This window comes from Homarus americanus, unplaced genomic scaffold (assembly GCF_018991925.1).
Source record: "Homarus americanus isolate GMGI-L3 unplaced genomic scaffold, GMGI_Hamer_2.0 scaffold52806, whole genome shotgun sequence".
In the NCBI taxonomy this organism is placed as follows: Eukaryota; Metazoa; Arthropoda; class Malacostraca; order Decapoda; family Nephropidae; genus Homarus; species Homarus americanus.
In genome coordinates, this window is record NW_024720773.1 from 5,168,770 (window position 1) to 5,182,214 (window position 13,445).

Below are 13,445 nucleotides of genomic sequence, written 5' to 3' on the forward strand. Positions count from 1 at the left end.
CAGTGACAACAGAGATTTATATATTTCTTCCTGCCACAAATAAAGCTTAAACCCATCAGTTTCTCATCTGCAGAATTTTTGTAAATCTGGAAACTCATATAGGAATCTAATAATAAAAACAGTTCCAAAGCTGGCATGTGGCCATGCCCCCCTGCTCAATATCTTCCCTCCTGTTATTTGTGATTCTCATTAGGTTAGTTATTTAAAGCCCTCATCTTTTCCCGTCAGAACATAGTCTATGTAAAAAGCTCGTCACCATTAAAGGGTTAATGTTTATTTTTCACATTGTACAGGACAGAGTTGATTAATTATCGAAGTGCTGTGGGTGAGATGAAACATAACCACAAGATTTTGATGGTAGTGATAATGATTATCAAATAAAGTTAGATAATCCAAGACATCAGTGATAATTGGGATATCCTGAGAAAGAGAGAGAAGAGACACACACACACCTGGAGGCAATCCTGATGGTAACCTTGTTCACAAATATGGCATAATACTATCTCATTTGTATCCCAACTCTTGGAAGACTTGCAGATAACACAAAGGTCATCTGACTCGGGCAGCTTCAGTTTGGTGATATCTTTATACAAGGACCAGTGGGCCGTACTGTCCTCAAACTGTACCATACACCGTTCATTTTCACTGTCGACCTGAAAAATTCAAATTAGTCAGAAGCAACTTGAAAACAAATATAATGTAAGCAGTTAAATAATTGGAGAAACTAAACCAACTTAGTTTAAGCTATATAACGGGTAAACGAATAACCAATCAAGGACACAATGAACTTTAACTTCTAACTAAGATCTATTATGGATTTTTTCTATCTCCTGAAGTCTGAAGTGTCACAACATTGTTTAGTAAAGTACAACCTGTCAATAACAGACGTCTTATCAACGGATATTCCTAACTAATATTCACTGCCATATAAGATGTGTGTTTTGTTGGCCGGGATGGGGGAGAAAAGGAAGCCCTGCCAACACTGAACAGGGCCTGCACAAATTAGTCTAATCTGATAAAACAAAAAGTGCTAACTGTACAAAAGCTGACAACTATGACCAGCAAAACATATCCACAGTAAACTAAATGAAGATATGAACATGAGGGAGGGGCAGAGTTACTCACCACAACTATAATTCCCAGGTAGAAGAGTCCATCCTTCCCATGTGAGAGCACGTCCTCGCCCTCTATGAAACGTGGCACTTTTTCCTTGGTGGTGCTGTCTGGTGTAACAAACCCACTGTCTCCCTCACTGTCCCCATCCTGCACCAGGGAAACAGAACACACCATAAGTTGTTGGAGGAGGAGAGCATCACTATTTTGTCACGCTGGACATAAAATATCCACTTTACATTATAATGTATAATGCTTTGTAATATATATATATATATATATATATATATATATATATATATATATATATATATATATATATATATATATATATATATATATATATATATATATATATATATATATATATATATATATATATAGTGCACAATAGCATTATTGGATAAAAAATAATAATAAAAAATATCATTGACAACCACATTCTTTCAAAACTAAAATTATGCTATTAACAAATATTTAAAAAATATATAAAAATTCATATTTTGTTTACCCTAAATAAATTAAATATGTGAGACCATACAAGAAATATTAGAATAGGTCAAGAATTTCATATACTGTACTTGGCAATGATGGTTTGTATAAGTGGTGTGATGGAGTAAGATCAGGAACATTACATTAGAGAGAGGCAATAGGAGAATAATGATAAGTATTATTATAATAGGATGGAATATTAGCATGAGGTTGAGGAGGAAATTGAAGTAGTACAGTACAGTAAAAGGGTGTACTATCCTTCACTACCTCGACATAACAGTGAAATTCTGAGATGAGAATGAAGCAAAATACTCATAAGCTTAAACTACAAAAATGTGAAGACTGAGAACTCCAGCTGGTGTTAAAAATACTGCAGTGGTGTATGGGGAAGAGGGCAGAGGGTATGAATTATGGTGCTGGGAAAAAATGTACTGTACTGCACTCTTGAGATGATATGGTCTAGTGAGAAGATTACTTGAAGACATCCAGGTAATAAGTGAGAGTGAGTTTACAGAGAATTTGTTTCATAGCACATGGGAGAAAGTGGAACAATACTTCATGGGGTAAAAATAGAGGCAGAAGTAAGGAGAATAGTGTGTGAAAGAAATATACTATGGCACAGAAGCCTAGAAACTCCTCTGTAATGATAAGCTATGTAAAAGTGAAGTTATTCCCTCTAGAGTAAATAATGGCACTGTAGAAACAATGTAGTAGTAATTTCAACTGCATAAAAAAATTTAAAATATCCTTGTAACAAAAATTTAAGATGTGATATACTACCCTCGGGAAGAATGAAAATAAGTACAACTAAAATGTATACTCTACAGTAAACCCTTGTTATTTGTGGGTTTACCATTCGTCGTTTCGTCTACTGGCGGTGAGCAGATGGTGGCTAGCCCATGAGCCTCAGCTGGAGCACTGTGGGTCACCCCTACGTCATCTCCTCTCCCATGTTTGTGCTCAGCCATTGTCTTGTGTTGTGCCCAAAACTTTCGTGTTTTTGTGCAAAATGGCCCCTAAAAGACTGTCTAGTGCTAGTGTAGTGAAAACATAAAAGGCAAAAGTCATTGATGACCCTTACAAAGAAAGTTCAATTATTATATAAGTTAAAGAAAGTAATGAACGCCACCGCAGTTGGCCGGTTGTTTTGGTGTGAACGAATCCACGGTGCGGTACATTAAGAAAAAAGAATAAGTGATTCGTGACTGTTGCAGCGAGTGGTGCTACAAGCGCAGATTGTTCGTGTTATGAACATACTCTAGTAAAAACAGAAAAAGCATTGAACATTTGGATTGAGGAGCAGTACCGCAAAAACATGCCGATTGACAACAACAATCAAGTTCCAAACTTCCACATATGAATGTAAGTACTGTAGTATGGGTGACTCTAATTTCTCATACAGTAGTGCATTATGGTAAAATAAGTTGCCATTCAGTTTTGCCTAAGACCCCATTCCTTGGAACCTACCCACCCCCCCTCCCCCTCCAAAAAAAATCACAAACGTTTAATATATTTTATAATGGGATGCAACTATTAAAGCTACAAAGAAAGGGAGAAATTATTGGAAAATGTCATTTAGTAAATAAGATAAAAACATTAAAACTAAACTGTCTTTGAGGGTGAGGTATGCCTTCTGGCCATAGTTCTAGTATATGATGATGGAAAATACTGATTCTCACACTCCGTATAGTTGTCAGGACATGAAACTGTATTTGTGAACATTTCAATTTGATCCACAAAGCCTTCAAGTTTATAAAAAATAAATAAAAAAAATATATAAATCGTGCGAGGGGTAAATTGTCCACCTTCTCATATTTGGCGATGCCTTTAAATATAGGGTTTCCCTATACTACAGTACTTTGAATGGAAAGAGGAAATGAGTTAATCCAATCAAGGAAAGGACTTGGTGAAAGGATCGAAAGTTATAAGAACATGTTGGAATTCTTTAAGGCAGGGTAACTTTCAGCTGTCCCTCTCAAACTCTTATAACCAACAAGTTAGTGGCGTGTCACAGTGCTCCCAGCAAGAAAGCAAATAGTTACTGTACTTTGCTTATGCCCCTCCCTAAATAACTACAAATTGTCTCATGATCACTGACAACACAAATCAGTTTTAGGGGTGGCCAAATTAAAGACTTGTGATAATAATTTCCAGTTTGCATTAAGAGTAAGACCTCATTACAGTACAGTACTAATTTCTATGAAGTTCAGCAAAACCGCTCCACTCTACTAAGCGTGGTTAATTAATAATATTTGTATAAGTTGTAAATTTCATATTATGCAAAATTTTGATTAAGAGAAATTTGTGGTTAGGGATAAATTTCAAAGTAAACAGGAGGATATTATAGTCTTAGGATAAAATTAATCTCAAGAACATCAAAGTACATAAATGGAAGTCTAGCTGTAATTTTCTTTTTACTGGTGATTTTTAACAGTGTATTGCTATTGGTTGAATAAGCGAGCGAGCGAGCGTGTGTTGTGGCGACCTGTGGTGTAATGGTCAGCATGTTCGCCTCGCAAGTGAACGGACCCTGGTTCGATCCCCAGGCAGGGTAAAACTATGGGCAAGTTTCTTTATGCCATTTGCCTGTCTACCCAGCAGTAATTGGGAACCTGGATGTTAATCGATGTGCAGATGTATTCTGGGGTAATGGTTAGCCAGTGCAGTTGGCGAGTTGTCCGGTCTTCTAGGACTATTCCTTGACACTAGGTCATGCAACTCGTTAACTTAGCGTGTGGTTGTTGTGTTGGCGACAGCTTGTACACCTTAAACAAATTCACGCCTAGGTGGCCCTTGGGCCGGCCATCTCGTTACACGAGGGGCAACCATTATTACTATTATTATTATGTGTACTGTATGTGGTGTGAAGGGTGACCTGTTGTGTAATGGTCATCATGCTCGCCCCACAAGTGAGAGGTCCCAGGTTTGATCCCCGGGCAGGGTGAAACTATGGGTAAGTTTCTTTACGCCATTTGCCTGTCTACCCAACAGTAATAGGAAACCTGGATATTAATCAATCAGCAGATCTTGTTCCAGGGTAATGGTTAGCCAGTGCAGTTGTCAAGCTATCCGGTCATCTCCTCAAACATGAGGAGCCACTATTATTATTTATTGTCAGTGTGTGTGTGTGTGTGTGTGTGTGTGTGTGTGTGTGTGTGTGTGTGCAGTTTTGGTTCCAAAAAAATGCAGCTTTATTGGATAAACGGCAGTAAATTAAGTTGAAAGAATATTAATTCAGGAGGCAGCTATCTTATCTACTGTGATAAAGGCAAACTTTTATGTCTAAGCTGGATGGGGAAATCTACATTGTTTCAATGGGAATTAAGTCACCAATCAAGCACAGGTGATGCTACAGGCACATTCCCTGAACTAAACTATCCGTGAATGCAATTTATACCTCTGCCAAATTTTCTAAACTGATTAAGGAGTTGGTATATATATATATATATAAAAAAGTATAAAATTACAAAATTAAATAAAAAATAAAAATAATAATAATGATCTCTGCCTATATACACTTAACAAATATCATTCCGATAAGGCAAGCTGTCATGAAGTTTTACAGAAACAAATTTTGGTCCAGATTTGTGGACACACAGCAGTAGCACTATGTGTCTCCACCCTCCCAACATTTTATATTGAAGCCTTTTAAATAAGTTTCTTGTCACAGGCAGCAACATCAATGCCTATATAAGGGTATATGAACTAACTAATGAACATAGATGCATCCATGCACCATAAAACTGTGACATTAGAAGACCTCTAACCTTGACAAATTTTGTGGATGTACAATGCGTTGCAGCTCAATTTACACAGCAAAAGTTAAAAACCTAACAGAGGTTGTATTTGGGAAACATTTATTTAAATAAAATAGCTTTGCAGTTACAGTGAGAACAGTCAAGAGTCAACTGTTGTCCAGCGTACATTACCATTTTTTTAATCACAAGCTCATTCGTTGTCGACTTCAGCCAAGTTTACTTGACTTTTTTCTTTCTTTTAGTCTCACATTGAGAAGGGAATAAAGATTCTATTGATTCAAAATATTTTGTTAACAATGAGGCAGCATTCATGACCTCTGCACCTGATACACACCTTGACACTGCCACATGACCTAAGACGACCAGGTTAAACCATGTGATACTGTATCAATGTGTGTGACATTAAGCAAGTCAATAATCCAAAACTTTCAGGGAAAAAAAGCTGTGACAATAAGATGCCAAAATGGATATTTGGCCAATTTGACAAGTGGATTTATATTTTTGACACTAAATAAGTTATAAAATTATGTGAGGTACTATTCAGCAAGTTGTAATGTTTTACATTAAACCTGTGTCAAACTCTATCATGGAATTTCAAAAATATTTATTTAAACTTGTTGTGGATCTTGAGTAAAACACAAATATCAAAGCTGAAAGCTCAAGCATGCTTAGTGGGTCAAGGAATTTTTCTAAGGTCAAAATCTGAGAAAGACAATTCAAGATACATTTCAGAGCCAGCAACTGGGAAAAGTTTGGAAAAAGTTGTGAAAGAAATCAGCAGAAAAACAGCAGCTGGGAATCGGCCAGGAGACATGAGGGTAAAATATTCTCTTGGAATTAATTACTGCACTATGGAGTGAGACAGGATCCTTCTGACATAGGAGATACTAATAGAATTTATATGGAAGAACAAACATTTCCAAATATCACAAAGCATTACTTATACTCAACGGGTTTTAGGCATTTAATACAGATGCCTAAATCTGAATCTACTTTACTACTGAGCAGCTTACAGGATCCTCACATTAAGCTAACAACACACAAACACTTCTAAAACGGGCACTGTCTACAACAGCGTCTATGTCTGGTGTACCTTTTCCTGTTGAGAGTGTAGGGTAGCAGCAAGGATCAAGAGCAACACAGACTCTCCCTAAACTCACTATCACTCATTCTTTCTCACTCCCTTGCCAGATGTATGTTGTTATGGTCTTCTCAATATTCACATCAGGAAAAAGTTCAGGACTAGCTACTGAGCAAACTTCTACCTTTTCAAACAATCTCTGCTTGTAAGAATATAAAATTCACTCAAAATGTCAAGCAATGAATCATAACCTAAATCTTCAGAAATTTTATTGATCAATATATTTTAAAATTATCACTCAGTTTCTTTACCATAAAAATAATAATATTCTATGCATGAAATAAGCATAGCCTTAACAACTATATAAGCCATAATTAATAAGAGTACTATAGTTATAAGACCAAATTAGATAGTTATTGGTTAGCTTGAAGCCAAAGCAGCTGTAGTTATTAAAAAGCATTATGATTAAAATGCCCAAAATAATAAATGCAACCTATAAATCTAGCCTTAAAAACACAAGGTAGTATACAGTACTGCCCCTCCTGAAAAATACATATTCATCGAACTCATGAGAACACAACTTAGAAAACAACTTGTAAAGAGTAAACTAATGATCACAGAATACAGGAGCACCACATTCTGCTTTAAGTTACAATGATTCCTACACTCCTTACATCGCACGCACGCACACACACACTTCCCTCAGTTCATCATGTCTTATACGCCATGAACCTCTTTCACCCTCAACCCTTCGCTCTCTGCTAGTTTCATTCCACCATGTGAAGTCCCTCACAGTACATTACATTCAGATCAATCAACTTTTATTTCCTTCTTCTATTCACCAATAAATAGTCTTAACAATACTGTATTGCATAAAACACAATATAAGCAACATAAAATAATTCAGTGATTAACCTATTTCATACAATTTAATGTACAAATCACAAGCATAATTATAACAGAACCACAAATTTTTTAGTTAGTATTAGACATGAGTGACAAAGTAGACGATCTTTATATTTACACAATATTTTTATTTTATTTTTATTTTTGTCACAGAAACAAGTTTAGTATTTCTAATCATAAAATCAAACCTGCTGCTACCTGGAATTCTACAACAAATAAATTCAATATGCTCTTAATTCTACAGTTGTTGATCAATGTATTGGCAAGGAGGCAACAAGCAGGCTGACAGTATGCACATGCATCCTTGGCATAGTCTAGATCAGACACTCAAGAAATCCTCACGTGTATGATGTGTATTGTACAGTGCTGTGTAGGGCGTCCAAAGTTCTAGCTCCACAGGGTTTTTGAAACATGTCAGTAATTTTCTACACACCATCCCATGTAACGCTGGCTTATTACTGATATTAATTTTAATATTTGTGTTTTCGTTACGCTTCAATTGGCTTAATATGTATCAAGAGAAGCTAGTTAAAATTATAGCACTATCAAATCTACCATTTCCTGAGGAGGGAATTTAGTTACCTTTTTTTACAGTTCACTTACAATAAACAGGGGGGGGTGGCATTGCGTGGCATGACATTACCGACACTATTAAAATTCTACAGGTCCAAGCCTTGGGATACCTTTGTAAAGACAGTATTTAGGGCATATAAAGCTAGCAATGGAATCCTCTAAATTTGCAACTGACTCCTGCAACATCTTTTACAGTGATTTTAGTCCTAATTTAATAAGCTTGATATCAGAACATCCAGTCACCAGTGGTATTACCAGATGATGATGTTCATTTGTTTGAATCATAATAAAATTTACCAGACTACTTCATTTATCAAATCATGAGTACTGACCATAGTAATACTACAGTACCATATTTGGGATTTATAAAAAAGAAACACTACTGTACTATAACGATTAATTACAAAGAAAGCTTTCAAACCAAACAAGTATTTTTTTTGCTTTGTAGAACACAGCTTACAATACAACCTTTATACTGTACCATGTACACTTAAGCAAACTTTAACAATACTATGCATGGAATAACAATTAACAATTACACAAACACAATATACAGAATATCCACATTCTAAGAAGGTTTAGTGCTTCATTCTTAAACATGACTGGTTTCTACATGGATGATCTTTAAAGGAGAAATTATATATAATCAATACATAGCAACTATACTCTTCTTGAAAAAGATGGTTGGCCACAATTGGATTTCAAGAATCATTCTTCAGCCAAGGACTAATATAAGCTAGGGCAAAAATTAAGCAAATCATATCTACTGTGAATTCAACTGAAGCAAGAGTAAAAGTTAAATGAGAGATGATGAGTCTAACCAGGGCATTGCTTCAGTCTCTTCACCAATAAAGGTCACACTATTTTTACAAGAGTCTAATTTAAAACAACTTTTGAAACATACACCAAACCATTTCAGGTGCTAATTACTGGCAAAATACTGTGTCATAAGTACAGTACTGTATGTTGAATGCAGAGACAATAAATAGCAACAATAACATGATAAACAGATATAAGGGTTAAACTGCATGATAACCTCCTGATGTCAGATCAACAGGTTTTATGCTCACAAAATTGGTTCCATGCACTACAGTACTGTAAGCTCCAAGACTCATCATCTTCAGTAACAAACACTGCCACAGGTACAGCATAAAAGATCGTCTACTTTAGTCTACTCTATATTGGTCTTGCTAAGCTAAAAATAAAAATAAATAAATAAAAAAGGGCAAAATGATAAACCATGAACCACTTGCCTAAGTAAGAAGAAGACATAGAGTTGGCAACTCCAGTTATAACTGAAATGATAAAAACAAAACAAACAAGAAGAGAAATTAAATTAAACAATGCAGAACGAGGAGATAAGTCAGGGGATGATGTTCACTGAACATGCATACAAGAAAAATAATACAGCATAACTGCTAGTCCTCTACAAATACATACACTAATTATTTTGGTACTTGTAATTTATCAAGAAATAATGAAGAAACATTTTCATATAGCAAAACAATTATGCATAAGATCCATGGAAAATTATGGTAAAAAGGTTTACAGTTATTCAACTTGGTGGCACCCGTTACTTTCTTATAAATGATACTTCATGTAATGTGCTTTTTGTATATACTGTATATCTATGAGATTTTTGGTGGTACCTGTACAGTAAACTATTAATTACAGTAATAATATAAAACAAAACCTAAACTACTGATTATGGTTCAGTTTATCCCTTTAATTTCACTCTTTTATCAGCTGTTATGAAAGAATAATTATATACTTGCAGCCAGTAATTAAATTATTTTACTGTACAGTACAGTATTCTAAAATTACCTAAGCTAGTTTGTCACATTAAACATAAGAAGTCTACTGGCCAAAACTAGGATTGGCCAGATTACTAAACTCATGCAAATATAGTACAGTACAAAGTATTTTTTTTTCTGAACTTCTCCAGTGCCCTCAGATTAAATGATTTTCCTTAGTGCAGTCCCAATTTGAGCCCATTTATAATTTTTTCTGTTTTCCTTCTACCATCCAACTCATTTTGGTAAATTTCACCTTCTCCGTGTGTTTGGGCTGGAGTGCAGACTGTTTAAGAACGTTACCCATTAGGTTCAATTAAGTTGGGGTCTAGTACTGTACTGTAGTATGATTATGACTCATTCAAATGAAACCAGACAAGCACACAAGACTCTTAAACAATATTTTTTTTTTACTTTCATAAGCTTTAAAACATGGAGAGGGTTAGCAACATAAAAGTTACTAGAAAAAGGTTTTTTCCCAGAGTGAACAAGTTACAGATAAACCAATCCAAAACAAGTAAAACATTGGTATCAATCCATCATCCATGGCCAGTGAAGCTAACCGTGACAACTTGAGTACAGTACCCTACTTTGTATCATACAAGATATGGTACTGTACCCAAAAATATTTTTTCTCAACAAAATTATCAGAGAAGTAACAGCAAAGAGCACAAAACAAAAGGATAGCTACTCCAGGGCCAGATAAAATTTATTTTTGTCTGTGACAGAATCTGTAAAAATCCAAATACTGTATTGGCTGCAAGTGCATGGATTTGATCAACCTAGAAGCTGGAGGTATTGCTGAAATTTACAGTATTTCACATCATGCAGAAAAAAGTTTACCCCCTCCCAAATGTCACTGAAAATCCAATTTGACCTAATGTGCCTTTGACTGGCAGTGGCAACTTTATTTGACTCCGGGATGCTCTTTCCAGTACCAGTACAGTATACTGTCGTTCCATTATCAACCTATCTTATTCACTAATGGGTATATTTAGAGTTTAAGTGAGGTCAGATTTGAGGTAACTTAAATTCATGGGTTAGGAGTTTAAAAGGCAAGATTGAAATGGGAGTGAAGCATGCTGTCCTTACACACATAAGAAAGGTGTGGGTAAAGAGAAAAACATTTGTTGACATTATCTTTTCAGTTTATGCTGATCTAATTTTTCTCCAAACATACAGTATTGTATATATTCATACTTGCATACATAAAGAAATCCTAATACTGTACACCTATAAGAGGTACAGTATCCTACTTTATATCACTAAATATTATCTCATAAAATTCCAAGAAAAAATGAAACTACAGTACAGTATAACCCCTTGTGTATGGGATCCCTTCTGAGCAGAATTAAATCATCTGGCATTACCTAAATAAAATATTAAATGTGGCCTCCCACAGTGAGATATGATAGTAAGATAAAAGTATTGGAAATATTTGGGATAGATAATAAATTGTTAAATACTATCCAATACTTTTCAGAAAAGGTGAAGTATGTACTTAAAGTGAGAAAGAAAAAAACAGAGTTGATATCAAAATTCTATTTACAAGCAAACCACTCGTCAGACTAAAAGAGTGTAGCTCTTCAACACAAGCAAAACCTAAGTTGTCTCCAGATCCTAGTTGTTAAATGGGGGGAATGGTTTACTGTTCTAGACTCTCAAAATGGCAAGCAAATGAATAAGAGCTGCCTGGCAAGAGGCATCAAGCTAAAAACAAAAGTTGCAAGTGTAAACAAATAAGTTTAGAAAAGTGTATTAGAAGTTAAATTTGGAAAAGAATACTGTAAAAGTAAAAATGATGAAAGTTAGAATAAAAAGAGACAAAGAAAAGTGAATATTAATCTGAATGAAGACAATTTAGATGAAGTGAGGTGTTTCAGGTATCTGGAAGTAAACATATGGATCAAGAAAATCACCAAGATGATATTGGGAAAAAGTAATAAGTAATGATGCACTGAGAAATGTATGGAGACGAGAACTCTGCCACAGCACACAAGGTGGGGATGTATACAGAAGCACCCAAACCAACAATGTTATACAAATGTGAGGTACAGATTCTGGATGTAAGAAAAAAAATTAAATGTTTGAAAACAACTATAGTGTTTAGAAAGTACAGAATATGAAACACACAAATATGATGTAGGAATTTAAAGTGTTAATTATGATAAACAATCAGGAACAGATAAGGTAGTATGGACCTAATGCGAATGAGAAGTGATATACTGCGCTGTAATGAAAAGTGTTCCATAATTCACTGGTGAATGGTATGGGACTGAGGGCAAGATAGATCGCACAAGGGTCACTATTTTGTGGCAGCTACAGATACGTTAGTGCATTGTAGGTCTGTGTCTACTGTATATTGTAGTGACACACACACATTAAAGAAAAAATGTGGATACAAGTATGTGAAGCCATCTTCATTGATTGGAGAAACCTTCTTTCAATGGAAAAAGTAAGAAAGGTAAGCATTACATAAAATAATAGTTTAATCGTATACACTGTAACTTCATTTAATATCCACTAAATAAAGCATAAACTGACCTATTTAGCACCTGTATTCGTATGCACCCTTGGACCATGAAATATTAAGCAAAATAATCTACAAATGTCTGTAGCTTCTCGTGTAAAGTAAAGTGACAACGGTTTTCATGTGGCAGTCATAAAACAGTGACTCATGTGCAGGAACCATAAGATGAACATCCAGGAAGTACAACTGGAAAGTCTGGCATCAAGTGGTGTATTGGTATGAATGTGTTGTTGGTGAGAGATGCTGGACTGTGTAAAGCAAATAGGGTTGAACCATAGGAACAGCTCGACAACACAACATGTCTCTACAGTAGTTAAAGAAAATGTATGACATTGAATGAAGGGAGGGCTGTTACTCTTCTTTCTGGTCACCCTGTACCACTAGCAATGGAAAGGTTTGAAAGAAAGAAAAAAAATAAATTAGCATTAAACATTTAATTACAGCTGAAGTCAGGGGCTAAATCAATAGTAAATACTTTTTATTTTAGCAACATAACCCAAATTGAAACGAATTTCTTCACAATCTGGTGAGTACCAACCATTCCAAAAATCTCATGTTTGTATTTATAAGCACCGGAGCAACCAAAATATAAACAATTAAACTAATCTAATAAATGTAAACCCTTACATTAAATGGCAAATAACAGTTGTTTCTACATGGCAAAATAATTTCCTCCACCAAGAACCAACACCACTGGAGAACTATAAAGGAACTTGAGGGTTATAGTCATGCTCATCTTCTACAACACTAATAATTAAAACCCAAATTATAAGGAAGTGTCTGGCACCACCGAAGAAAAAACTTAACATGCTGAATATTGTTACAGTACTAGGCAAATGTTATTAAATTGAATCAGATAATTCCACCAAAGTAAAATACCTGAAAGAATACTTTGAAATTTACGGGCCAATGAGAAAAGGAACTGAGTTTATTTCAAATATATTGTGTAAAAAATTCTCTAATAAAGTGAGAAAAGGAACTCCCTAAAACAACTTGTTTATATTTAGATACCTGTATACTCAAACTTGGATGCAAATATATTAATTAAGAATTAAATTAAGAATAGAGCAAACATTGAAAACTCAGCAATGAAAAGATAAACAAGATTATAAAATATTGTATAGCTGAAGGTAATTATTAACAATTAACAATTACACCATAACAGTTCCACTTAATGATATAAAACTTACCTTTTGTGT

At 34.9% G+C, this 13,445-nt stretch overlaps 1 protein-coding gene across 2 annotated transcripts in view; it reads right to left on the reverse strand.

The window, feature by feature from the left end:
* LOC121860923 (PHD finger protein 19-like) overlaps positions 1-13,445 on the reverse strand; it is a 47,763-nt gene that overhangs the window by 24,543 nt on the left and 9,775 nt on the right. For both annotated transcript variants that reach the window (XM_042358300.1, XM_042358299.1), the window contains exons 3-4: positions 1,126-1,263; positions 453-653 (exon numbers count right to left, since the gene is read on the reverse strand). In XM_042358300.1, coding sequence (XP_042214234.1) covers positions 453-653; positions 1,126-1,263 — 339 coding nt within the window. The remainder of the gene's footprint in view (positions 1-452; positions 654-1,125; positions 1,264-13,445) is intronic.